The following is a 26715-nucleotide window of genomic DNA, read 5'->3' as shown; positions in this document are numbered from 1 at the left end:
AAAAAAAGGAAAAATATAATACTCATTTGTAATGAATAGATGCCTCACTCTAAGTAAAGGTGTTATTTCAGAGATGGGACATGAAGATGCACAAGCTACACTGAAACAACCCTCTAAGACAGCAAAATCAAATGTGAGTCACCTGAATTTGGCACATTTCTGCACATCAATTAGGACACTGCTTCTAATTACAGAAATGGATAACAAGCTTGTCTGTGCTCTTCCAGTACACTAGAGGATGGTGTTCATTTAATGAGCATCCCACTGATAATTTGTTTTCTTCTCATTATTCACTATCTGGGCCTCAGCCTCATGTACAGCATGCTGTTCAGTTGTTCATTTTCCCAATGGGTTTTTCCACAGGCTTGGCACAGCATCTGAGTGATTCATGAGCGGCATCCTTACATGTTGTGAGAACGTGGCTGTATTTTACAAACAGGAATCAGAAACAGAGACACAGCCACAGGAAAAGTGCCCACTGGTTTTGTAACGCTTGTGATTGGAAAGCAGTTGCATAAATAAATTCTTAAAGAAGGATCCTAGGAATCAGGAGGCATCAAATGTCCCTGGCTGGTGGCAGCAGTCCTTTGGAGCAGGCCATTGGGGGAGCAAATAATTGAGACAAGTTCAAAATTTGACCAGAAAAACACGAGGAAAAAAAAATCATTGAGGATTACATGATATAAAGATGACAACATAAGACTGTTTAGCACTAATTTTTGGAGTCAAGAAAAACACCACCGAGAAATATTGCTATGTGACACTTTTGTTCCTGTGTGCTTTCCAGCAAGCCTGCTCTTGGCCACTGCCAGAGACAGGATGCAGGGAGAGATGGATTATTGGTTCTCGTCTGGCACAGTCACTCCTATCTCTGCTGTTAAACAAAACCTGGCTAAACAGCAGTTGTGAATTTGGCCTTTGACTCCACATGGCTCCATAGAGCTTTTTCAACCCTTATAATGTTTTTAAGTATACCCAGTATACTAAAAATATATGTACTACCAGTAGCAATACGTTTGGCAGAAGGTGGATGGTGTATTTTAAGATGTCACTGGAATTCAAAGAGGCAACCAGATACTCCTGGTTGATAAGGTCTTGGCCTAAAAGATGCATGTGCTTAACAGACTTCAGTTTTCAGAGCTCAGTTTCCTCAGTGACATCTCTGCTCCTGAAAATATTGGTCTTTGGCTTCCTACAAAATCCCATAAAAGTGCAGTAGGTTTTGATCACATAATTGGACAGTGAAACAAGAAAATATATACATTAAATCATTGCACTTTTCATGCAACCTGACACATCTTTTCAGTACTCCTAATAACATAAAATTAATGGAGGCCATGTTTATCCCAGATTTTTCTTGTCAGAAGTAGCGGGATTTTTTATTGTTATTATATTTTATTTCTTCCCTGTTATGCAGCAAAGATTTGACATCTAACTGTCATCGTTAATCACACAAAGAACTGAGAATCCATCACCACATACTGGCAGAGAGATCTGTTGCCATTTTCTTGGAATGTCAGTGTGTCACCTTGTGTTTAGGGAAAAATTATTTTGGTGCTATATCTCTTGTTCCACTCTAAAGCATATTTACTTAGGAAAATTATTTTTACCTTTCTTTGTCATACATTCTTAGAGCCTTTGAAAAACAAGAACATCAGCAAAATTTTCTATGTGTATTTCTCCACTCCCTGCAGATCTGCAAGTACAATGCAATAAAAATCTGACCTGAAGGCATTTTCTAATGAGTCAATGCTGCTTCTTTCATTGCTGAGAAACACTACCATCAAAACAAGTTGATGTAAGGATTTGCTTAAAAAAAAAGTTTGTCAGAAAAGGTTTGTAACACTCAGAATGGGATTTTAGGTCTGAAAAGTCTCCATTCCAGAATAATATTCTCCTGGGAATGAGGAAAGGAGAGTAAGGAGTAACATGAAGGGTCCCATAGCCTGGGTTATACCTTGTATGTGGCTACTGCCTGTGAACCCTTCTCTCCATAAAGCAGCTCCATACTGTAGAAATCATTAAATAAGCATAAGGCTGAGGAGGCAAACAGACTTTACAGCTTGCTGGTCCCAGCTTGGAATACCCATAGTAAGTCCTAGCTCCTTATGACAAGAGGAAAGCTAGAACAAGGACCTAAACTTGGCATTTTGATGTGATAGATGAGTGTCCTGACCAAGAAATTGTTATTTCCTTGGGTTGATCTGGGTAAGGCAGAGAGGTTTTGTGGGGAGAGCCTTGACAAGAGTTGATTTCATTCTAATTTTTTAAAAACTCTGCTTCAATTTTCCTCTGAAAGGCAAAAGTTCAGAAACCACAGTAAGTCCTGCAAGATGAGAGAAGTAGCCCCCTTCTGCCAAATTTACCCTTCTCTCCAAAGGTCCAGCAGGACATGGCAGCTCCATGCAGGTTTATAGCTACAGAAACATCTTCTTTCCTGGAGCTGTGATGCATACATTCCTTCCAGGTCACATTTTGAAACAACAACTCACCCAGCCCAATATCTTCCACACGATTTCCACCTGATTGAGGGACTGATTGAGACATGACTTTCTCCACCAGTAGGGAGCCTCACCTTCTCATGTTATAGCCAAACTGTTTCATTTAAGGGGCTTTGGGACAAAGGCAAGAAGCCAGGTCTCTTCAGCTGGGAGCACCATCCCCTAAGGGCTCATCTGTACCAGTAAGCACATAGGGCATGGACCCAGCCTCTGTAGCATGATTATTTTCATTCATTTTCTTAAATTATTATCATGGTTCATGGCCCAATTTTGGCTCTTATTGCCATGGTTTGGAGAATAGCACAACATATAGACTTACTTCAACAGGGTTTTGTGCAATTGTTTTGTTTAAAGGGAAAAGGTAAGCCCATGAATACAAATTACTTATTGTGCAACTTTGCTTAAGGGAAAAGACTAAGCCTAGAACTCTTTCTCTTTTTTTTTGTTGTTTTCTTTGAGGTTTGTTTGGGGTGGTTTTTTGGTGGTGCTTTTTATTTGTATGTGTTTGTTTGTTGGTTTGTTTTGGCTTGGGTTGGGGGTGTTTTCTAGATAAAGACCTTGACCTTTGTGATTTGGGGTGAGGACTGCAGTTAACCTACAATGCACTAAACTCTCTGCATTATCTGATAATTAAGGCATTCTCCCACAAAATGAGACTTTCAGATATGAATCCTATCAGGCACAGGAAAGATTTAAGTTTGGATCTGCTGTAAAGATAAATTCACTTACCAGGGAGCCTGGGCACATACAGACAGTGGCTTTATTTCAAATGTCCTGCAGGCACAACATTTGCATTGGATTATGCCATGTTGAGCCTGAATGCAAAGGGATTTGACAAGTGCTCCTTCCCAGAGCAGGCAGCATGGGATTAGTGCACACAGAGCTGGCACAAAGACAAGTCTGGTCCAGGCACACAAGTCCCCAGGGACTCATCTGTACCAGTGAAGCAAATAGGGCATGGACCCAGCCTCTGGAGCTGGATCATTCATTTTCATTCTTAATATGATTATATTATGATAATGGTTACCGGTCCAATGCAAATATGTTAATGTCACTTTTACTGTCTAGGACACTGAATATTTATTGCTGCTGGAGCCCAATGCTGTACATTATGACCAGAGACTGTCAGGCAACCATTTAATTTTCTGCCCACATTAGAAACCAGAATGGATTCCTAAAATGGAGTATGTTGCTGCACTGCTTATGAGTCCTGTAGTCATTCTTCCTCAGCTTATCCTGGCACTTGAGCATAGACTAAATATCCCATTACTTCTGAAATATGACATTAATAAACTCTGAAGAGCCAAACTGAGGGCATAATTCCCCCGCCCTCAATGCTTTCATACACGTGTTAGAGAAAAGCTTTCTTTGTGTTGGTACAATAATCCACTTCACAATTGCCAACAGCACAGCAGGCTTGCCTAATTGAAGAGATAATGTCAGTGGAATAGTTTCCTGCTGTAAAATATTGTAAACAGAACTGTGTAGAGAAAATATCATTTTGAATTTTATTTTAGGGGCAAGGTTTCATTTGAGTAACTTTAATTGTTGCTCTAAAGCACCAACATAAAGAAACAAAGAGCGCATGATGCTTGTTTCTTTTACATATTATCAATTTACTGAAATGATGAATTTCTAAAAAAATACAATCAAATCATGTTTCATGGTGTTCCTATCTCTCATATATTTCACCTGGGGCAATAAAACTTCAACAAAATAAGATCTTGATCCTGCAGAGCTTAAATATATGTCCTTCTCTTACTTCTTTATTTTTAACAGCGCTAATGAAATCAACAGTCATTAAGCTGAGTCCAGGCAAAACTTTTTCAGGGTTGAGAATAAAGTATAATTTAAGGTAGCTACCAGTAACAGTCTGATTCTGAAAGAAAAATGTCATCATTTTTTATAAAGCTTCAGCAAATTGCCTCCCTGACATTTTTGGAAGTTATTTTGACAATCTTCTGCTTAATTTCTAAGTTATGTCAAGAGTTTGTGGAAACACACCATAATGCCATCACTTTCTGAAATTTTGTCTTCCTATGAAAGGTTCATGTAATCCTATTTTTACATGTTACTCACTGCATTTAAAAAATAAATCAAGTTTATTTTTCTGCACCACAAAGATGTGGATGTAAGCATCTGAGGGGACTTAGTGTTGGCAGTTGTGTAAAAACACATTTATGTTATTGTTCACTAATTTTCCTTCTGTCATCTGTTTCCCCATCTATACACTTCTCTTTCTTTGTCCAACAACTTCAGTTACAGGTTCTCTAGGCCAAGCAGCCACAGACACCTGCCTCACAGGGAAAGCACCACTTCATGGTACACAAGCTTAAATCTAAAAGGTGATCTCTGTCTTTGTCCCTCTTCTTAGAACTGTACCCCACCAGTGGCAGAGACTTCTTTTTGCAAAATAAATGCAGGTAATGCAGCAGAGGACAAAAACTTACCTCTGAGTGGGTGATGCTCTGAATGAAGAAGGTGTTGCTGTTCAGAAGAGAGGAAGACTAGCTGTCACCCTGACAGCTCCCTCCCATCAAGAGGGACAGTGGAAGGAAATATTGACTTAAATGTAATTCTTTCTTGCTGTTCTGCACCTGTTACAGCCACTTCCCTACTAGGACTGCGCTTACAATTATATTTAAATTTCCTTTAAAAAAAGACCAGGTCAAACAGTGGAGAAGGTATAGTAACTATTCCAGTCAATCTAAAATCTGTGGTAATGGAGCCCAAAATTCAGACAGCCTTCATTTCTGCAAAGACTGGCTCATGCTCAACTTTTTTGTTTACCAGAACCCCAAAGTCTTTCACTGCTAAGCTGCTTTCCAGACAATAAGCTCCAATCACATCTCCTTGCAGCTCCCTGAGGAGCTCAGTTTTGCTTGATGCTGATGAAGGTTTGAGTGACAGACTTCAGGAGCAGGGTCAAGCCAAAAGGTGTGTTTCCTTTCTCTCTGCACCATAAACAATACCACAGGAGAAGCCAGAAAAAAAAGAGTCTTATTCTCTAGATCACACCAGTTTACAGGGAAAGGTGGAAGTCCATGGGGAGAATTGATAAAAAGATTTCCTAGCTAAGGAAAGAGGTAAGAGGTCATCAGATCCACACAGCAGGAACCTGCTTCCCAGAATCCAGAGGTGTTGGCAGTGGGATCTGACCAAATCCATATGAAAAAGCTGAGACTTTTCAGCACTAATACCTCCAGCACTTTTTAGAAGCTGATGATGGCAATAGACTATTTCGTAGCACAGGTGTGCACATGTGACTGTCTGGTTTAAGGGAACAACATCAAACAAAACAAGAATAGACTCCATTATTATCGGTATACTAATAGCAAGATGAGCATATTTTCTTGCACTACACTGGAAAATAGAAATAATTCATCACCTTGCAGAGGACTTACAGCTTACCCTGATACTTCCTTTGGGGCCTCAAGTTGTCACCTGGCCTTCTGTGCAAGCTTGGGAATAGACAGGAAAATCCAGTGTGTGGGCCTGTGGACTTGCTGCTTGCATGTGTACTAGCCATGCTAAACACAAGAGGGAAATAAAACTGAGAAAGGTTTTGCTGAGTTATCGGTTCTGCCAGGGAAGGACCCTGCTATCCCCAAGGTAAGAGCCATACAGGTTTCCCAGCCTAAGGCATAATTCATTTCAATCTGCTAATCCTTGCAACCCTCAAATAAATGTTACTGCAGTAAAAGAGACAAAAGACACAACAGATATAATTCATCTGAAGGCACATAAAACCAGAAATGACAAAAACAGAACCAATAAAACCTCACTGACTAACAGCATCACCATCTTTCCTCTCAAATCCTTTCACTTCTCTTCCAACAAGTTTCATCTTCTCTGTTTCATCACTTGTTTCTCAGGCAAAATTGTTGTATATGCTGATAGGAAAGTCAAGGAGCGAATAGTTTTTCAGGGTTTTGTTGGGGTTTTTTTTTCTTCACTAATATTCTTTGATCTTTTTCTCCAAAAATAATAAAACTAAAAATCTCCCCTCATATCTGCCTCCAAACCTGGACAAGGCAAACTCAGACTGCAAATTGTAATGTTCACAACTTAATGCAGGTCCTATTTCTACTACTCTTTTCCTCTCTAAAATCAATCTCTTTATAGCTTTTGACTTCTGTGCAACTTGAATTATCATCACTAACCAATTACTGCAAATTTTAGAGTTGAAAGGCACAAAAAAATACTTCACAATATTCATTTCATTGCAACTTTGACATTGCCTGATCCATTGAGCACTTGCTTTCCTCAATGTTAATACATAAAGTCCTCCATGCTCCTTTCTAGACTTCTTGACAAAATAATGAAGGGGGGAAATCTAAAGAACAAAGACAGCTGTAGTATCTCTTAGAGCTTTCCTCTCTAAGTCTTGAATTTCCTTTGCAGATCAGTAGACCAGAAATGTTGACCAATTATGACAATAACACCACTAGTTCAGAATCAACTGCCTCCAACTGCTTCAGAATGCTCATATACAAAGTAAAGGCTATTCCTCAGTAGTATCACTGTACTTAAGCATAGTTTGTCATTTCCAGAGAGTTTCCCAAGTAATAAACTAATTGCTAAAAAACAGTTTACTACATTTCTTTTCAAGTGCTAAATTAGAGAGTTTCTGAGATATTCAAGAACAGAACCTGTTTGGTTCGACATTTGTACGTGTCCCTCGGTGCCAGAGATCAGGATGTCTAACATCTGGCTGCCACACAGCCAGGACTGAGCCCTGGGTGCTGAAGTCCTCTCAGGCTGTCTGGTGTGGTGGCAGGGTCAGCTTGTCTGCACACACCCAGCAGGAATGATGGGAAGGTATCCTGGTGATTGTTCTCAGGGGTATGTTTGTCACAGGGACATTTCCAGGGCTGCTGCACAGTGCTGTGCACCAAGCAGCAGCAGCAGCATCCTTGGCCAGTCAGTCACCCTGGCTATTGACCAAATGACCTTTGCAGCACAAACACCTCACCTGAGCACAGACACCTTGGGCACCTCCCAGCAGCCACCTGCAAGCACGCCTGCAAGACCAGTGCAAGCTTTGAACACAACAACATATTTCTTAGTGGTCAAAACACGAGCAAAAGCACGAAGTGGAAGCTTTCAAAATGAAAAGTATTTGCCCTTTGACTAGGAGCACATCACATCCACAAAAGGAATGTTCCCTTTGCCCATCCGGGTCTGACCTCCGCCCATCCCCTTCATGGCTCTTCCCCACACCCTGCAGAGGCAGGCAGCCCTTCCTCTGGGAGCAGAAAGGCATCTCACTGCTCAAGTCTCCCTGTTGTGTGAAGCTAATGAAGTCTCTGTGCACATAATCTCTGGGGTCTGAATACTTGCCAAATGAGCAAGGAGCTTTCTACTAACATAGAAAGAGAAGGGAAGAGCCTACATAAAGAGTCTGCTCACCTAAAAAAAGGCAGACATATGTTTAGTGTGAAAATACCTCTGTCACTACCTTTGGGTAGTGATATCCTCACATATTTGTCCAATTGAGAAAGTGTTACAGAGGCAGCAGTGTGCTGCTTAAGTGATTCAGCCTTCAAGTATTTCATGGCGAGGCAGGAAGTAGTCTTTATCCAAGAAAACTGAAGGGAGAGCAATTTATACAGACTTCATTTGTGACAGGAGCTTTTTTTTTTTTTTTTAAGGTGATGCTGTGCAGCTTCTGTCTCCAAATAAAAGTCTTTTTTTTTTTTTTTTAAATATACAGCCTGGTTTTGTGTTTTAGGCAGACTCAGTTACTACTGCTCATTACTGCTGAAAAGAACTCCAGCTCCAGTAACTGCAGTGAAGTCCCATACCCCAGAATCCCACATACGTTTGATGATGGCCATTGAGGAGGAGACCTTCACAAAATGGTGGAAAATTCCAGTTTCTTGTCATACCTACTTTCTCTGAATTCATCAGGAACCAGAGAGAAGTGGCAGGAAAAAGTTAACAATGAAGCTGTCACTGCACTTGAAAATGCATTCCAATTTCAAGCCACAACATGATCCCTCTTAAAAAACTTTGGCGATTGTTTCAAAGGTCATCATACAAGGATAATTTTGGCCCTGAAAGAGCCATTGTGCTCCAAGACATCTGAAGTCTCTTTCTGGACCAAATTAAACACATAACATTTTTCCGTGTTGACATTTTCTCCTTCTTCCTCTTCTTCTTCTTCTTCTTCTTCTTCTTCTTCTTCTTCTTCTTCTTCTTCTTCTTCTTCTTCTTCTTCCTCCACCTCCTCCTCACTTGCACTTCTTTCTTTTGTAAGAGAATTAAGCTGCAATACTGCTGCAAGGAAATGAATGCATTTGGTGGAGGTTGTACAAAAGATGTAATCCCAATTCTCCATGAGTCTGTATTAGAAAAACAGCAGCCAAACACTAGGCTTTTTAAAACAGCAGTGTTGTATGTTGGCACAGTCTCTACAGTGGATTAATACAGGGTGAACACCAACAATACACTCTGCTAAATACAGCCAGTGTTTAAACCATCTTTTTCTTTTCTTTCTGTTGTTTTTCTTTTTAATAGAATCAATCACATTTGGTGAGACTCAGTTATGCTCTGGCTTTTAGTCTTGACTGCCAAACTCCTCTGAATCTTCCTCTTTTATTCCACATTGAAGTTTTGACCTTTGAGAATTTTTCCCAGATTAAGTGCTGAGAAGCATTACTCATATTCAAATTGACATAGCTGTGTTGAAAAGGTTGTTTTTCCTCTGCCCAAACAATCAATGCTGTGTCAGACTAATAGCCTGACCTTGACAATGTTCTATCAGAGAAAGGAATCAGCCACAATATCTGAGCTGCCTCTGTCAGACAGCAGATATTGTCTGTTGCCTTGTAATCTCCTTACACATTTTTGCATCTTTCAGTGATTTTTTCAAATAAATGTAAGAATGCAGGAATGCAAATTCCAAGCTTAATCATCTGTATTGTATCCCAGCAAATCACCTGGTAAAATCTTTCACTCATACAGACAATTCTTTTAGCAGGTAAGGAGTAACACTTACTAAAATAAATTTATTAAGATCTATCAAGGTTAAATAAATATTTCCCAAAGCATTCAATGCCTCCTAAAGATCAGTTGTTTTCTTGGACTGCATGTAGCAATGATCAACGTATATATTTTTAATGTCTTCTGATTTGATTCAAGAAGTTTTTTGGGGCTTTTTTAAATCCTCTTTTTTTTTCTGCATTTGTGAGCCCCTTTTATACAGATATATCTGTATATTCAACTATGTGGCCACTCTAATTCAGAGAGAGTAAATTCTGGTCTTCTGCTTCATGTTGTAAGAAAAAAACCTTTGCAGTCAAATCCTGGTTCGAGTAAATCAAAAAATTTCTATGGATTACAGAAGGGTCAAGACATCACCTTCTCTGTTCATTTGGCAGAACTATTAAATGACCCACATGACCTGGTTAAAAAATTGCAGTCTTGTTATACTGTCAAGCATTTTACTTGCATTTTCTTGCTGACATGGGGTTATCCATTAAGTCAGTTCAGCTGTTTGGTTTGCATTTTATTTCATCGAAGTGTGTCCTAATAAGGCCCAACAAACCCTGTATTTGGGAAAAAGGCAAACAAGTTATTTGCATAAAGAAAATGGTGAATTCATGACCAATGTTTCTGAATGATCCCTTCATTTAGAAGCCAGGGATCAGGTAAGATTTAGGATACCCTGCTCCTGAAATATAGCCTTTTTATTCCTAGACCATTTATTAAACTTGCACTAGCAGTAGTGCTTGCTGATCTCTTAGCAACCAAGTTCAGGGAGCCACACAGACTGAAAACAATTTGCTGTGCTTTGCAGGGTTAGTCTTCTTTCCTTTTCAACTCCCTGAACTGGTTCACTACAGCATCAGAAAAAGGCAAGTGCTAGCACATGGACTTAGATCAGCATAAATTCTCAGAGACTTTGAAAATAAGGCTTAAAGGCAGTTAGGTAGAAGAGTGAAAGCAGCACAGTGAGAATCTGACTAAATTGACATTTGATGACTGCATTCAGTGTATTCTGCTTATAATGTTCATCATGTTGAACATTTCTATTGGACTAAAACACTATGAAATTGTCAGCAGACCTGTGTAACTATGTAAAAAGTTTGTTCAGAAACTACTCATGAAAAGATCTGCCAGAGCAATTTCCTTTTGCTTTCTTCAGTTTTGGGGGTTTTATTATCCCATATAGTTCTATAGAAGAGGAACCATTCTAGAAATCATTTTTAAGAGGTTCTAAGGAAACATACGGAAAGATTCTTCTTTTCTTTCAGGACATAATTTTCTATTCCTAATAACACTATTAAAACTGCATGGCAAATTTGTAACAAAAGTTTTTACCCCAGTTGCTTGTATTTTGCGTGTTTTTTTCTCTGCTGTCAAGGGCAATAACTTTAGGTTACCACAAGCAAACCCAGGTTGGCCTAAATTCACCATTAACCAGCTACGGCTGGGCACCAAGACAGAGGTTCCAGAGCTGAACTTTCAGTGCCAATGCACAAGTCCAAAAACTGTGAAATCTAGCCTAAAGCATGTAGCCTCAAAATGTAACCCCAAAAATTGGACAACTCATGCCAGATAATACCAGTCAAAACTTCCTGCTCTTAAAATCTTTCTTTAAACTCTTTGGGTTTGCTGCATCAAAGAAAGCTAACTAAAGGAGTTCTTGGCCCAGAATAACATCCTCAGATCAAAGAAGTCACATGGTGATCCAGGAGAGGGTGTGAACCACTGACATAATTAGAAGGTAAAAGAATCAAAAAGGAAAAGATATCTCATATGATGAACAATGTTAAAATCAACTGCTCCAAAAGAAGACTCAGGCTGGAGTGTCTCATGGAAACTGGAAAACAAAAGACTTTTAGATATCTTGATTTAGTCCACAGTAAAATTTGCTCTGTCCCAGCAACCACTGAGAAATCACAGTATGAGGCCCACAGCAACTATTTCTGCCTTTCTGCAAATTCAATCAAAAAGGGAAGTTTACTTTGTTAAACTTGATGACCTGTATGAACAATCCAGTCTTTCATGCAAATCATAGGATTTGCATGAAAACACAGAGTCCATTTCCAAAGTAGCCAAGCGTGATGTTGGCTGCTATGGACAAAACAAGTGCAGCCACTGCAGCACCCATGAATATTCCTGTCACACCAATAAAATTTAAGAAACTACTGTATTGTCTGGTTCAAGCGTTTGCAAACCCTAAAAAGATCTGGAGCTAGAGAAAGATCATGAAAGATTGTCACAGAAACAGAAAGCAATCTAAAACTCTACCTGTGCTCATCAACTGAAAAAAAGAGAGAACAGGAAATAGAAGCTTAAAGGCAGCCTTTTGCACCTGCGAGTAAGAATAAAATGATAATGAAGAAAACTTTTTTGGCAGCTAGGAGTAATTTCTCAGCTAGGGAAACTAGTGATAGTCACTAAAGAAAGTGTTGGTTTCCATGAAAACCACAATGGGAATGGCATCAAAGTGCTAGTGGGTTTACTGTTGTCTCCCTACCAGGAATTTTGACAAGTGTATTAAATTAGCTGTAAGCAAAAAGTATATATTGTTTTGTATTCTGTAGCTTTATCAGGATTTATCAGAATGATACTGGCTGCACAAGCCTCCTTTGAACTTTCCATCAATTATGAGGACAGTGGCTGACGTTATAGAGACACAGAACGTGTAATGGAATGATCCAGTAGACTCTGAATCAGGAGGACTAGGACACATCTACTGCTGTTGCTTCTACAATCAATATAGAACCTGAAAATTCTGGCTGTACATTGTGGTGCAGAATTGAATAACCGGTGAAGTCACTTGATTCTGTGTGGGTGAGTCTTCTGCTCCTGACTGCTTCCACACTACAGATGGCAGCTTGACTGGATTGCTCCGTTCACACAGCACATAGAAAAGGGCTCTGTGGGGAGCAGAAGGGGAGCACTGAAACTGGAGTGCAAGTGGCATCCATCCACACTCTTCATAGGTTAAAGGCTGTTGTTCCAGCTGGCCTGATAGCCTGCAGTTACAGATGGGATTACAGTACAAACCCAGTACAGACAAGGATGAGCCGTTTACCAGGATTGTTAAACACTTGCATCTCAGAAATCAGGCCTTGTCACATCCTTCACCTTAATTGTGAAGAGCAGTTTCTCAAAAAGCTGTTGTCAGCCCAGCACAGGAGAATCACCCGAGTTTAGTGCAGAGCTTAGAGAAATCCAAAGAAATATTTTCAAAGGTATCTAAACATTCCAGTGTTTCTCAAAATGTCAGGTATCTAGTTGTGAGACCTTCCCAGCAGGCCTGAACTTCCAATGCACAGTAGAGGAGACATCAGAAGGTTTGATGTTTTCCCCAAAAACAAAAGCTTGTACCTTCATCCCTGGGTAGCAGATTTGCCTTTAAAACTCATACATCTCATTTGTGATCATCCCGGTTTAAGTTAAAAACTTTCTGCTACTTAGAAAAAGCCACCAAGTGTCTGATTCTTCTGAAAGGCAAATGACCTTTCCTGTCTCAGATAAAGCCTGCCTAAGACACCAGAGGAGAATCAGCTGCCCCTGGTCATGCACACAGCCTGTTCACCTAAGGACACTTCCCTCACAGCACTGATCTGCTCAGAGATTTGCACAGTGCCTGTACACATGCGTACACATTCAGATCTCTGCTTAATAAAAGTGGACAAACATGGATGTCCTCACAGCTATGAAAGCAAGTGTCTAAAACTGAAGGGATTTGCTTAATCTTGGAGCTGCCTGACTGCATAGCTAATAGCTAGGCAATTAGGGAGCTAGCAGGATTCATTTGTATGTGTGGGTAAGCAACTAAATCAGCCAATTTTCAACATGCATGCACACTGCTCTGTCTGTTGGCTCCATCGTGGCTGGCTGCTGTCATAGCAAAACACTCTATGCCAGCTGAAAGGTGCTGGTGTCTCCTAAACTCCGTTTCGTTCTGCTTTGCCAGAAAACACAGCATAGTTGATTTGTGCTATGGCACCAAGTAAAGTCGCTTCGGACAGAGCGTGATCCACACGTTTGAAAGGAACTTTCTGTGGTGCTGGATCTCTCTCAAAACAGCCGACATGACATCCCAAAGCTGCTGTTCTTTTTCCTCAGATCTGGACAGATCTGGGTAGCACTTACGCAATTCATTAGCCATCAAAACTTGCTATGGAGCCAGTTAGCAGCTGAAATGGTGTAGCTGTTGCTGTCAGCATTTCCTGGCAGTGGGACAGGGGACAGCTGCTCAGCCAGCTCTGTTGCTAACAGACAAGTTGGGTGAGCCGGTATTGTGCCTCCTGTCAGAGGGAATTGTTTTGTTATTCTATCAAATCCGTCAGTTGACCAGGGTGAAAATAACGATACAACACAAAAAAAGTTTTTAAAAAAAATCTGGAAAAGAGTGTTTACTGTACATAACTTTCATCACCCTTGCTTTCAGGAGAAAATATGAAATTCCTGCAAAACTGTGTGAGAATTTTTGGGGGGTTTTGTCATGGGTCTTAGTTTCAAACAAATACTTTCACCTTATTATGCAAATTAAAACTGGTTTTTATTGCAGTGAAATCAGCAGTACAGTTATGTTCACTTGTGGTTGAGACTTAAATGTCAAGGCCAAATAGGAAGTATAATAAACACAACAATTTTAAAAAAAATCTAATTAACTGCCTTAGTTCATTGCCTTTCTCATGTAGAGACCTTCTATTATTCTGATGTCTTTGATTAAGCTCTTTCAGAAAAACTCAGAGAGCTCCAGCTGCCCATCATAATACATGAGCTCAGCTAATTGCATTGTACTAGCCAGTGCTATGACTGCTTCATCAGATAGTCAAGACTTTCATGGGCATTCATTTAGTGCCCGCAGCCTTGACATTAACAAATTAAGCTGTCAGGAGTACAGGTGGCAGAGTGCAATCAAATTTATTCCTCCTCCTTGCTTACTGGGCCATTCAGGGGAAGTAATTTTAGCATCCAAAACCAATAATCTAAGACAAAGCACCTTCACTGGTCCCTCCACTTAAACAAAAAAATCAGAACCAGAGAAACCAAGGATTTGAAAATATCCCTGTCAGATCATACTGACAGGTAATAAATGTGAAACAACAATCAAGACATATAAGTCTGGATCTGCCTTGATGGACTGTTTGTGTTATAGGAAAACACTTCCTTTTCCCATCACAGCAGAAAAGCTTCTGACTGCATTTTAGGCTGCTATGCAAGGCAACTAAGGCTGGTTTTCAAGCACTGCTGGCACGGAGCAATTTTAAAACTAGTGCAATGCTTAAAAAGGGAATGACTGAGCACACAGAGCTGGCTGGTGTTGGGATGCTCTCCTATGGGACGTGCCTGGTGGGAAAAGAATGTTCTTGCAAGTCTATTATCTCTCTGCTACATCTAGCACAAAGGGACATGTCAGGGCAAGTTCAGAGTTTTGAGGAGACTTCAAAACCCACCAAACTCACCAGAAATCAAGCTAAACCAAGAGCTTTGCTGTCCTAGCTAAACTGTTGGTGATCCCAGTATTGCTTCAATTCTCTGTAAGATTACATTTTTGCTGTCAGCTGCAGGGGACATAACTCCTTTTTGGCCACCAGCATATCCTTAGAGGGCAGAGGATAAACTTGAAGGGATCTGAGACAATTTCTTCTTTGTGCCGACCCAGGAGGATACATGGGAAGTATTTTGGCAGTGAGCCGGAATATGTACTTCAGTGTTGGTTTTGGGAGAGTTGCTAGCCAGTTTTCCAGGATCAGGGCTTTTGGGTGGGGGGTTTTTTTGGGTTTTTTTTTTTTCAGTTTTGGAAAGCTGTTTTATGGGCACTTTTACAGGGGTTGTAAAGTTCAGTGTGGATTTTTATGCAACTCATTTTCGTTTGCGAATGTTCCATTATTATGATCAAACAACTGATGAGGAAGGGTGGGGAAGCTTCTCAGGAGGGAAAATGAATTTAAAAAAAAATAGCGATATGCAGCTTGAATTAGACAAACAATTTGGGAGAGAAAGGGAAATGTCTAAAGACTCCAGACAGAGAGGAAAGAGGCCAGTTTAGATCAAAGCATAATGCATGGGGAAATGCTGCACTGTGGAGGAGTGCACTATGTCAGTTAATCAGAGTATAAGTTGAGAATATCTGCTAAGAGATAAAGTAAGTAGGGGGTTTTGCTTTAATCTTCTTTGGTCTTGTTGTTAGAGTAAACCCTTCCTGTCTTGACCAGGAAGAGCAGCCAGCCCCTTGTGTCCAAGGTTTCAGTGAAGGAGACAAGATACAGTCAACAGGAGGAACCATTCAACTAAGAGCAGCCTCACAAAGGAACTGCTGTAGATTTGAGCACTCTCCAATAAATTTTCAGAGGCACTAAGAACACGGATGGCATCATGAAGAATTAATGAGTTAAGAAGTACCTTCATGGAGATTTGTAGATTTACAAGGAGAAGAGCAAAAGGAAAAAACTATAAGCAAATCTGAGTTTGGGACAGGTCTTGACTATAAGAGAAGGATTTATCTTAGTGGGATCATTGTTAGTCATGGCCACCTATTCTCTTCTGTATCATGTGATGTGTTGCTTTTATCTATAAAATCTGTCAACAACTCAAATAAACTACAAGCTAGGCTAAAATGCCACCTCTTTCTCCATCAATGTGTGTACTGATACTGACACTAGTACTAAATATTGTCATTATCTACAAGTATATTCCTACAAAATATATTTGTCCTATTCCTCCTAATCAAATTCCCCTACAGACTTGTAGAAACCTACAAGCGTGTTTGCTAAAATTAGGGACAATGCTATTGTAAAAATAGCTCACATAACATTTTGGGTTGTTCTACCAAAGGTATCACTTTACTGGCTATAACAGACTGAATTGATTTGTCTTGGTTAATTTTATTTTAACAGATAAGCAGACATGCCCAGAACTTATATGAGACACCATCTGGAAATATCAGGTTCTAGATGTGCAAGCCAAAGTATCAGAGCAAAACACTGGGTCACAAGAAACTGAATTATTGGAATATTACAATATTTCTCTTGCCACTGCAAGATTGTAACAGGAAATGAAACGATTCAACAGTTTATCCTCAAAAGACAAGAAGCACAGCTTCCACCCCTGCAAATACCACCTTCATCTCACCAACCCCACCTCTTCTAGTTGATTTTTGAACATCTGAGAGTCTTCGCTATCTATGCAACCCTATGTATGATGGTGGTTTCTTTTCTCATGCACCCTTCTACAACTGAAGTTAGGTTTACACCTCTTATTCACCTCTAAGCAATTTGCTAGAAAAGCTGTCTCAGAAGCATACAGAATATTAGCATCCATAAGGAATTGAGTAGATATTATCATTAATGGTAGTATAGCACATATACAGTTCAGGCCATTCAACAGGAATAATGATATAGCAAGAGTACCAGGAGGTTCAGATAAGACTCTTAAAAATGACCAGAAGTACTGAAAGACTTTCATATTGAAAAACAGTGAAAATGTTATTATTACTTATTAGTTACCTCTAGAGAAAGGACACTGGATTGGGAAAACACTACCCTAAATCTGACTGATTTCTAGCAACTACTGTAGGTTAGATTTTTTAAGTTATCCAGTATTACATACGTTGTGGTTCATTCCTAATCTTGCAAGGTCCATACAGTGCCCAAGGACAAGGAACAGCAAGAGAGAGAGGCAGCTCTTTCCCTGTTACTCTCTGGAGACTTTCAGACATCTTTCTTGGTAAACAAGGTTGCCTTTAATACTGGAGTACTAAGGAATTTAGTACTACCTTTCCATCAGATTTGCAAGATTCTGGCATGATTGAAGTTTTACAGTGAAGCAATCAGGCAGTGACAAGTGTCATGGCACAGAAACACTATGAGGTTGGTTGCAAACAATGTAGAATGAGCCAGATCCCAGTGTTGCCAGTACCTAATAACCTGAGGGATGAGAGCTGTTGGCTTTAAAGTGTCTTCATGTGGGAAAATAATTCGTTGATGCCCTTAAATAGTATGGCAAAGAAACTAAGAACATGTTTACATCTCCTTGCACCAAGTGTACAACTTGAAGTCTGACAGTATTATATCCTTGAAGCCTACAGCATGAATTCTACCTTCTACCTGCAAACTTCTTCTAGTACACAATCCAAAACACACTAAATAAGTCTTAAGGAGTGATGTTTTGTTTGCATAGCTACAATTCTATTAGCATCTCACTCTGGCACAAATTGTGACAGACAAATTCTTGGTTTTGATGCCGCTTGATTGCCACAGGCTTCTGACTGTAGATAATTAATTCATTTGATGATACGTAGATATGCTGCCAACATCTTCTAACCTTTACAAAGGTACTTTGAACATTGGTTCCAAAATATTCTGGATGGCAAAAGTCAGTCAACTGTGAACATTGCCATTGGACCACCATGCAACATTATCAAATGTTCAGCTGGTAACATTTGGAACTAGAGCTCGACAGGCTGCTTGCAGATGTCCCACTGGGAACTGACAAACCACCAGTGGCCCACACACAAAAGCTTGAGACTGGTTAATTTGGAATGTGTTATTTGTAATAAGCCTTCCACTGGATTCTTCCTTTTGTCTTTCACCAGTCCTGCTGTCTTTCATAGTGAATCAAAACCAAATGTTAAGGACTGGGGAAAGAACTCCTAAAAAGAACAGAAGATGATACAGTGAAAACAGGAGGAGATACTCCTGTTTCTGCACCCTGCCATATTGAAGAAGTCCTGTTCCAATTCTCAGACTGCTTACTTAACTCAACTGCATCATCTCTGCCAAAGATAAAGAAACTGGAAGTCTGTCACAGCATAAATTTATATTTAAAGGTTTATATTTCATAAGCACTCTACACATCCTTTTAAACGTTTTTTTACACAAATTTTTACACAAATCTGCACTTTTTTGAAAAGCAATATAGTCTTTTAAAGTATTTAAAATTAATTGCAAAAAACTGCTTTTGTAGGCAGTTGGTTTTTAGCAAGCTATTCCACTGTATAATGATGTTTAGGGAGACATAATATTTTCTGCTCAAAAGACTTTGGCCATATTTTTTTGTGTGTGGGACTAATATATTTGGGGAGACAGATCTTCTGAGCTGTGTTCTATTTTTTGTATTTCTTTAGAATAAATTATTAATTACTTAATAATTCTACCATTTGAAGTTCTCTGTATTTTCTTTATTATATAGAATCACAACATGAAATTTTTCAGATTTTTAATGCCTTAGGCCAGTCTGGGATTACAAAGATACTAAGCAGACATCTTCCTCCTTTTAGGACTTTGATCCTGAGACTAATTACAATATTTCCTCTCTCAAACTGCTGTAAATTAGCATGGTGAACTATTTTAAAGGGATACAAATATATTTGTTCTGATTTTGCATAAAGAATTATGACGGATAGCAATGTTTTTTTTCACTTGACAACTTTTGCCCATTTCAAGAATAATGTTTTCTGGTTTTTGTAAAACTGTTCCAGGCATTTTGTGTTGTTAATAACCTAACAGGTGAAATACCTTCATCATACTCTGAAGGTCACTTGTTTACTTGCTACATATGTGCAAAAAATCTCAGGCTTTACTTGAAGAGCCTGTAATCTTAGCATCCTTAATGACATTTCTAGTGTTATTTCTTACTCTGATGAAGCAGGCAAATACTTGAAGGCAGTCCCTCAATGGAATGTGCAGGGTGCAGATGGTCAGTTGTCTGCACTGAGCAAGGCCCATGATGCTTCTTCCTGAACAGGTGGCCTCTAAGTAAACACCCACAACACTGCCACCCAAATAAATTCTTACTCATAAGCTCTTCATTCATTCTTCCTCCACTCCAAGGCACAGCTCTATTCAATTTGCTCTCTCACATGAACAGCAACTGCACCATCTCACCTTGCTGGCCTGTCTTTTTCAAAAATACCTGGACACCCATGACAGCACTCTAGTCATGCGAGCCATCCCACCATGTCTCTAACTGCAATGAAGTTATGGCCCTGAGAATGCTCACAGGCTTCTAATTCCTCGTGTTTACACCCCATGCTGTGTGCCTTGGTGCACGGGCATTTCAGAGGGATAATGGAGCATACCAGCTTCCCAGGAGGGGTACAAGAGGCATACACACCCTGCAGGTGGTGCCTTCTGGTTCTCAGCTTAAGAAGCAGCTGAGGAACATTTACTGCTGCTGTGGCTGGCCTGCTTATTACCACCTGGATGTGATGCTGTGAGCACTGTCACTTTGGACACCATTCCCCAGGTCTTTGAGTTTAAAGCCTACCTTACCAAGCTGGCCAGCCTGCTGACAAATGTCTGGGAGCAGATGTAGAAGATTGATTGGTTTTTCAAAAAAAACAGCCAAAAAATATCCAAAAGATTTTCTCACATCTACTATGGTAATTTGCTGCACAATTCACTGGGTAGTCAAAAATCTCCACTGCCACCATGGGAATTGTGATTCTACCACTTACTGTCAAGATGTTTTGCTCTCTTTCTTGGTCCTGCTTTAATATTATCTTTGCACCTCAAAGCTGTCTCTGTAGCAGGAGGCTTAATGGAATGCTCATTTAAGACCCTGTCTGGTTCCTCCCTGGTTCTTCTGCTTCTTGAGCCTTCAGACTTCTTACAGGCCATTTCCAGGACTGCCATTACTAGAAAGAATAAGAAAAGTCCTGGCAGCCATGACATATCACCCTCAGGCTCAGTGCTTATCACCATATCCGGTTCAGCCAACAGGGAGATGCCTTTATTCCTCTCAGGATAGAATCACCCTCAACTCCCATTTATATCTTTTATTTCCTCCTCCTAACCTTGGTCCTGAACCTCACAGACTTGTGTCACACAGCATTTTCTTCTCTTCTGGGGGAATATTTCGTCCCACAAGCTTGCGTGGCCTTGCTCAGCTACACCATTTCTGAATCAGGCAGTTTCTTCACAGTGAACTTCCTTATATCCCTGTGTAAAGCATTTATGGGCCCAAAACTGTCCTTACAGATGTGTGAAAGTTAACAGGTTCCCAAAACTCTTTATTTTACCCTCAAATGTTAACTGGCTACATCCTTGGTTCAAAATACCTTCAACCAGAAAGAAAAGGGTAAAGGGAGGGAAGAAGAAGGAATCCACTCTCAGAAACAAGTCCGGTAAGCCAACTCCTGTGAAGATTTGAGAATGAAGTCTGTCAGGCCAGTGGAGCTATCACTCCCTGTACTCGGGATCACTGAGGGACAGGGTGCTGACCCCTTGTCTGGAGAAGTGCATATTAGTATAATTATACCCTGACTTCATCCCAAAACCTAGCAAGGATTACTGTCCTGTCTTTTTGAGGTCGTAGTCCCAAAATGAAATGAGCTATGGGCAACATATTCAGCTTGCTTTCATATACACACTGCAAGCCTTGTTACCAGGGCCTCACAAAGCATCTCTTGAAAAAGGAATACAAGATGCTCTTTGTAAATAGAAGTTCATGAGTCTGAGGAATGAAGTCATTTTCCAAAATCGCAGTGAACTATATTCTTTTTCACGAGCCAACGAGAAGCTGAGAGGTGGGCTTGAGGCAAAGGAACTGAATGAAGCATGTTAGAGAAACCACTTTAGCCCTATTAGCCCATGGCACAGCCAGGCTGTCTCCCTCCTCCTCTTCCTCCTCCTCCTCCCGCCCACAGCCTCCTCTCCCCCATGACATAAGGAATGGCTAGTCTAGCAGGGTTTTTTTTAAATAAATTTGGCACCTTTCTGCTTTCAGCTGAATAAACTGGAGATGTTAAAAAATAAACAGTCAGGAGAGTGAATGACTTGTTTGGAGCAGTGGGATGGAGTTGTGGGGGGTTGGCATGGAGAGGGAGGAAAGGGTGACCTCACTTTCTGAACAGTAAAGTTTGAGTGGGAGGGTCTCCACACGAAAGGTAAAAAAGGGAGTGATGTGAACATGTGAAGGAAGCCAGAGCACTGAACAGAGCGTCAGTCTGTATCCTGACAGGGGGAGATAAGGTGGCTAGAGAGCTAGCGGTGCTTTCCTGGAATACAATCTCTGTTTGACACTCTCTGCTTAAGCACTGCCCATCTGTATGTTATTGTGCTGGAGCCTCTGGGGAAAAAGAGGAGCCACAGGCACGGAGAGAGAACGAGGGAGGCAGCAAAAGCGTTTTCCTTCCCTTCTTTTCCTTTTTTTTTTTTCCTTTTTTTTTTTTTTCTTCTTTTAAATCGGGATCCGGTTAGACTGCCTTGAAGTGCCACATCTGGAAACTGAATGCTGAAAGAAAGTTAAAATAACTGAGGCACCACTAAGCCAAGGGGGGCTGATTGCAGAAGAGGGTAAACAATTACTGAGACGCTAGAAGACCACTGCTGGATGTAAGGGGAGGAAATGGCTTTGATCTCCGCCTGGCCCCTCATTTCTCCTGTATTATTCTTTTTGAGATGCTTCTCCTCCAGCACAGCCTCGAGTGAGGGGAGCGTTTTTCAGTTTGACATTGAAGGTAGCTCAGCGGTCAGCACGCAAGAAGCCACTGTTATCAGAGGGCAGCAGCAGGCAGTAGCTACTGGAAGTTGGGTGCCTTTTGCTGAGGTACAGTAATTCCCTTCTCTCTCTAGCATCTGCAATTTTCTGTTTTCACCTGTCTGTGTCAAAGCTCCCATCTGGTTAATGTTAGCTTAATCATTTGATCCTTAAAGCGATACAGGAGGATTTGGGGGTGGGGGGGGAGGTGGTTTGAGATGTTGCATTTCGGGACTGGAGAGGTTCAGACTTCAAAATGTACACATGCCCTGCCTGCTGTGAGCAGACAGCTGCTGTACTTTGCAGTGAAGCTGGCTTAGCATGTCTCTGACTTTCCTGCCAACATAACTAAACAGGCCTGTCCAAACAGAGCTATTTTACAAGAGTTAATTGTCACAACACTTTTCTGCTTGCCTTGTAATTCCTGCAGTTGCAATTCACTGAAATTTCCTGAAAGAGTCTGTCTTTTGATGGCAAACTCAGTCCAGTAGAAGTTTGTGCTTTTGCCTCTGAATACTATCTGCCTCCAAAATCTGAAGTTTGTTTTCACAGTGAAAGCAAGGGATGATAAAGCAAATGCATCTAGGAAACTGCCTGCAGAGTACACACCTGCAGAGATTTTAAGTTCCAAAAGTTATGTGGTTGGGATTAGTGACAAATTAAATTAGAGAGATCTGAGAAGCAATTTGGCAATGGAAATTTTTCCCACAACCCCTGTTATTTTGGGACTGATTTATATTCTTCATTTCAGCAGCACTGTATTGGGAATGGGCTGCTCAAAAGCAGAACTTGAGGAAATAATAAATTACTCCAGCATACGTGGGGGATGGGATAAAGTTGGAAGTGGAACGGTGGACACAACACAGTGATATCTCATGCGTGGTAGATGAAAAGTAGGAGGCTAATTGAGTTCCATAAGGTCATGGGAAGGGAGAGAGTAGTTCTTCTAGCATAGCATCCAAAAATGAGGTAAGATTAACACAGCTGTGTCACTGTGACAATACCAAGATCGCAATCTCCAATATCACACGGCTGATTTTACACCTATCCTCCACTTGCCAGAATTAACAGCCATGGAAATAAGTGCATTAAGCCTTCAGACAGCCAGGGTTGCTGCAGGGCTGGGCAGAGTTCATTCCTCTGCTCCAAGCAGCTGGACAGCCTCAGGAAATGCCTGCCCACCCTGCCAGAGAGCCTGCATGAAACATGACCTGTGTGAGAAAACCGAAGGTTAAACCATTCTGTGCTCAGCATAAGGACTCTCAGGAGCCATCCCAGTTTTTGGACAGGCTTCATGATGTGGGATATACAGATTTTCTCCTCTGGCCTTGGATCAGCCCCAGGAAGCTGTATTGCCACCTGTTGCTTACATCATGGAAAGTCCCTCAATCAAATGCCTGACTTAAGAGCTGGATGGGCTTTGTAGCTGTTTTTCATGGGATAATGAGCATAAGTGATTATTAGTCTTTCTTGATGTGATAGTACAGTATGGTTTTCCATACTGTACTATTCAAAAGACACAGTTCAAACTTCTTAGGAGAAGTGGTTTAAAACATCGGAAGTTCAAATATATTGGACACTGCAGAGGAATGATATTTTTGGTTTCTTCAACAGTTTCAATCCTTCCTAAATTTTTCCTCAGGCCAACATAATAAACTCAATAACTGGTGTTTCCTTTGTTAGTTTACTGCAGCCCATGCAATGGCTGTGCTTAGACTCTGGATCCCATGTTATAACTGGATGACAGTGCCTGGTATCATCACACCAAGTGCCTTGGCTGCAGAATATTGTGGTTTCATGAGGAAAAAGCAGGGACTTCAACACCCGTTGCTAGCTGCATATTTCAGGCCCTACCTCCATGGCAATTCCCAAGGAGGCCCAGTAGGATGCTTTTTTGGGGATAGGATGGATGGCTCTGTAATAGTGATTCATTGATCCATGTGTGTGGTTGGTAACAGCATTTGAGGAACAGGCTTTAGCCTGGAGGTTGATGTAGGGGCTAGAGAGTGATGGTTTGGTAGTCTCTCACCTAAGCAAGGAACATTACTTTTGGTCTTCAGAGAGCTTCTCCCTCCCACAGGTCACCTCCCCTTGCTCAGCCTCAGGAGCAGGGTTATCCCAGCAGGTTTGAATTAGCCTCTTTTGGAGCACGAGTGCTTAACCCACAGCTCACAGTGAACCGCAGAGTAAACTCCCTTACACAACGCGGTTTGATTCAGCTCCTCCGTCTAAATATTGACTCTGGCCTACAGCTCTCCAGAGCAGACAGAGGCTGTTAGTCATGTCAAATAGTGCCAAATTATACAGAGGGGGCAGTTTCATACAGCAGAGTTACAAAGCCACAGATGGGGCTTCTTTGTGGTCTGTGGTGACAGTCAGCTGCAACATGAAACATGCTGGTGGGAGTTTCCAAGATGTAACTCGTGGGATGCTCTTAAATCCCAGTAAGAGTTTGATATTATGAACCTATAGAAAAACAGGAGATCTCAATTAATGTGAATACATATTAGTGAATATTTCTCAGCTTTCCAATCCTCTTCCTTTACCTTGTGTGGCAACCCTAAACTGGGAGGAACTGGGAGAAGTGGTTTGAAACATTAGAATTAAAGTTAATGTGCAGCTTTGTCTTCTTTTTCTTTCCTCTTTTTTTTTTTTTTTTTTCTTTTTTTTCCCCCCTGGGATTTGAATGGAAACCTCTTAAGACAAGAGAACTAACTATATTCTTAATGCTATGCTGTTATGCTGTATCCATGCACAGAGAGTACCAAGAGTCTGGGTTGGACTTCAGGCAATGTCAAGTACCTTGGTGCCCTCATTCTTAATAATTTTGTGATCCAGAACACCTAAATTAGGCACATAAATTGTTCCTAGATGTTTCAATCAGAATCAGGGACTGTCTTCAGGTAAAAATCCAAATTCCCTATACAGCAATGGAGAGCTGATTTTTAAAGCCTCTAATTCCTAGTGGTGTTCCCTGGAAATGCTTGAAGGAGTCTCTCCCTCTTTAAGGACTTTGTTGGATGTTTGCTTCAGGACAGCTTTATAAATCAGCTAAAGCAGATGTTTAAATTAACCAGACTAGATTCCACACAATGAAATGTTGTGTTTCCTACATAAGGAGCATTGTTAGTGACCACCATGGAATAAGATATCTGCCTCTCCTTTCAAAAAAATTGCTTAATAAATTGATTAAAATTATTCAGAAAAGTATGATGAGAAGGATTACAGTGTTAGAAATTTGAAGATAGCTGAGAGAGTCTCCAGTCCAATTTGCCAACTCAGAGAGAGATAAGGAAAAAATTTGAGCTTATTGTGTAAGTCTATACACAAGCAAAAAAAATTAACAGCCTTGTTAGTCTAATAAATTAAGGTCTTGGCATATGCAACAATTGGAAACTAAAGGTGACTATATTGAACCTACAAGTTAGTTAAAAGTTTTATTTTCAGAAGTGATTAAGCACTGGAAATTTTTTTCATTTGTGTTGATTTGTTCATGAAGAGGCAGATCAATATGAAAATCACTCTTAAGTACCCAGACTACTTGTGTGCTATTTAGGAAAATTAAGTTTCTTGGCTCACAAACAAAATAAGGGGAGGTGGGGAGATGTTCCAGTGCTGAATCCTGATGTCTATGGGGAGAAAGAGAGAAAAGGAGTGAGTGCAGAGTGTTGTATCCAGCTCATTAGTGCAACCCAAGAGCAGTTGGTGGCATGGAGTCAGAAAATGGTTTTCCAAACAAGGATAGATTAAAGTATTTTTTCAGAAGATTCATAAGAGATGGAAGCAAAGGACTTAAAACAGGCAGATATCAAATGAAAGCAGACAAGTAAGTGGCAAACATCAGAGATTTTTGTTTTAGTGTCCCACTCACTAGCTTGGACACAGCAGAAGGAAAGGGAATGGTGAGACACCTCCAGGTTTGGTGAGGCACAGAGGTAAAATTGAAAACCAGAAGCAAATTCTGAGAACAGTTATATCCCACTGTCAAACATGCTTCTAAACTAAAAGGCGGGTCATACATTACCATTTGGGTCTGAAGCCTGCCACTGTCAACCTTTGTGTTTGCAAATTCAATTGGTAAATGGGTTTTAATTACATAGGTGTAGATTTTGTTCCCCATTTCTTCCCCAAGGAAGAAAGTTCCTTACAGAGTCTAAGGTGAGAATAAAAAATGGCAAAGACGTCAAATACTAGAGAATATCACAAATGATTCTCTGTGATCCACACTTTCTTGTCACTCTTCTTAATGTAAAATGAATGTAAGGTGACATCCAGTAAAATATTCATTTCATTCTGACATACATGACTACAAGAGGCCAGAGACCAGTATAGGAGGTCAGTATGGGAAGGATGAGGGGAAGAAAGGGAAGACAGACATTCTGTGGAGCAAGACATCTGCCAAGCCAAAAAAGGATTATCTCAAATGTCCTCCATGGAAAGAAGTGAAGTAAATAGTGGGAAAGGAAGTAAACTAAAGCAGGAAGACAAAAGAGAGGAAAAAATTAGAGCAAGAATGAGATAATCAAGAGTCTTAAAAATAAAGAAAAAAATTAAGTTGGGACAGGGCAGCAAGCCAATTCCCAGAGTGAAGGAAGGCATGATATTGTTGGACAGATGGAAGAGGAAAACTGTTTCCAGCATCAGTGTTTTTGGCTCAGGGGAAAGGCAGAGAGGCAAAAGTCCTTTAAAGGAAACAATTATCATATTCAAGTCAAAATTAGCCCCTTACTATAAGAGAAAGTAAGAGGCAGAAGATGTC

General features: G+C 40.5%; 1 protein-coding gene across 2 annotated transcripts in view; it reads left to right on the top strand.

Annotated features, from left to right (window-relative positions):
- Positions 1-21308: 21308 nt before the first annotated feature.
- The window catches only part of LAMA4 (laminin subunit alpha 4), a 99375-nt gene continuing 93968 nt past the window's right edge, over positions 21309-26715 (top strand). For both annotated transcript variants that reach the window (XM_066315275.1, XM_066315274.1), the window contains exon 1: positions 21309-22025. In XM_066315275.1, the coding sequence (XP_066171372.1) occupies positions 21825-22025 (201 nt within the window). In that variant the 5' untranslated portion in view covers positions 21309-21824. The remainder of the gene's footprint in view (positions 22026-26715) is intronic.

Source organism: Sylvia atricapilla, chromosome 3 (genome assembly GCF_009819655.1).
Source record: "Sylvia atricapilla isolate bSylAtr1 chromosome 3, bSylAtr1.pri, whole genome shotgun sequence".
Taxonomy (NCBI): Eukaryota; Metazoa; Chordata; class Aves; order Passeriformes; family Sylviidae; genus Sylvia; species Sylvia atricapilla.
This window is presented reverse-complemented; position numbering and strand designations above follow the sequence as displayed.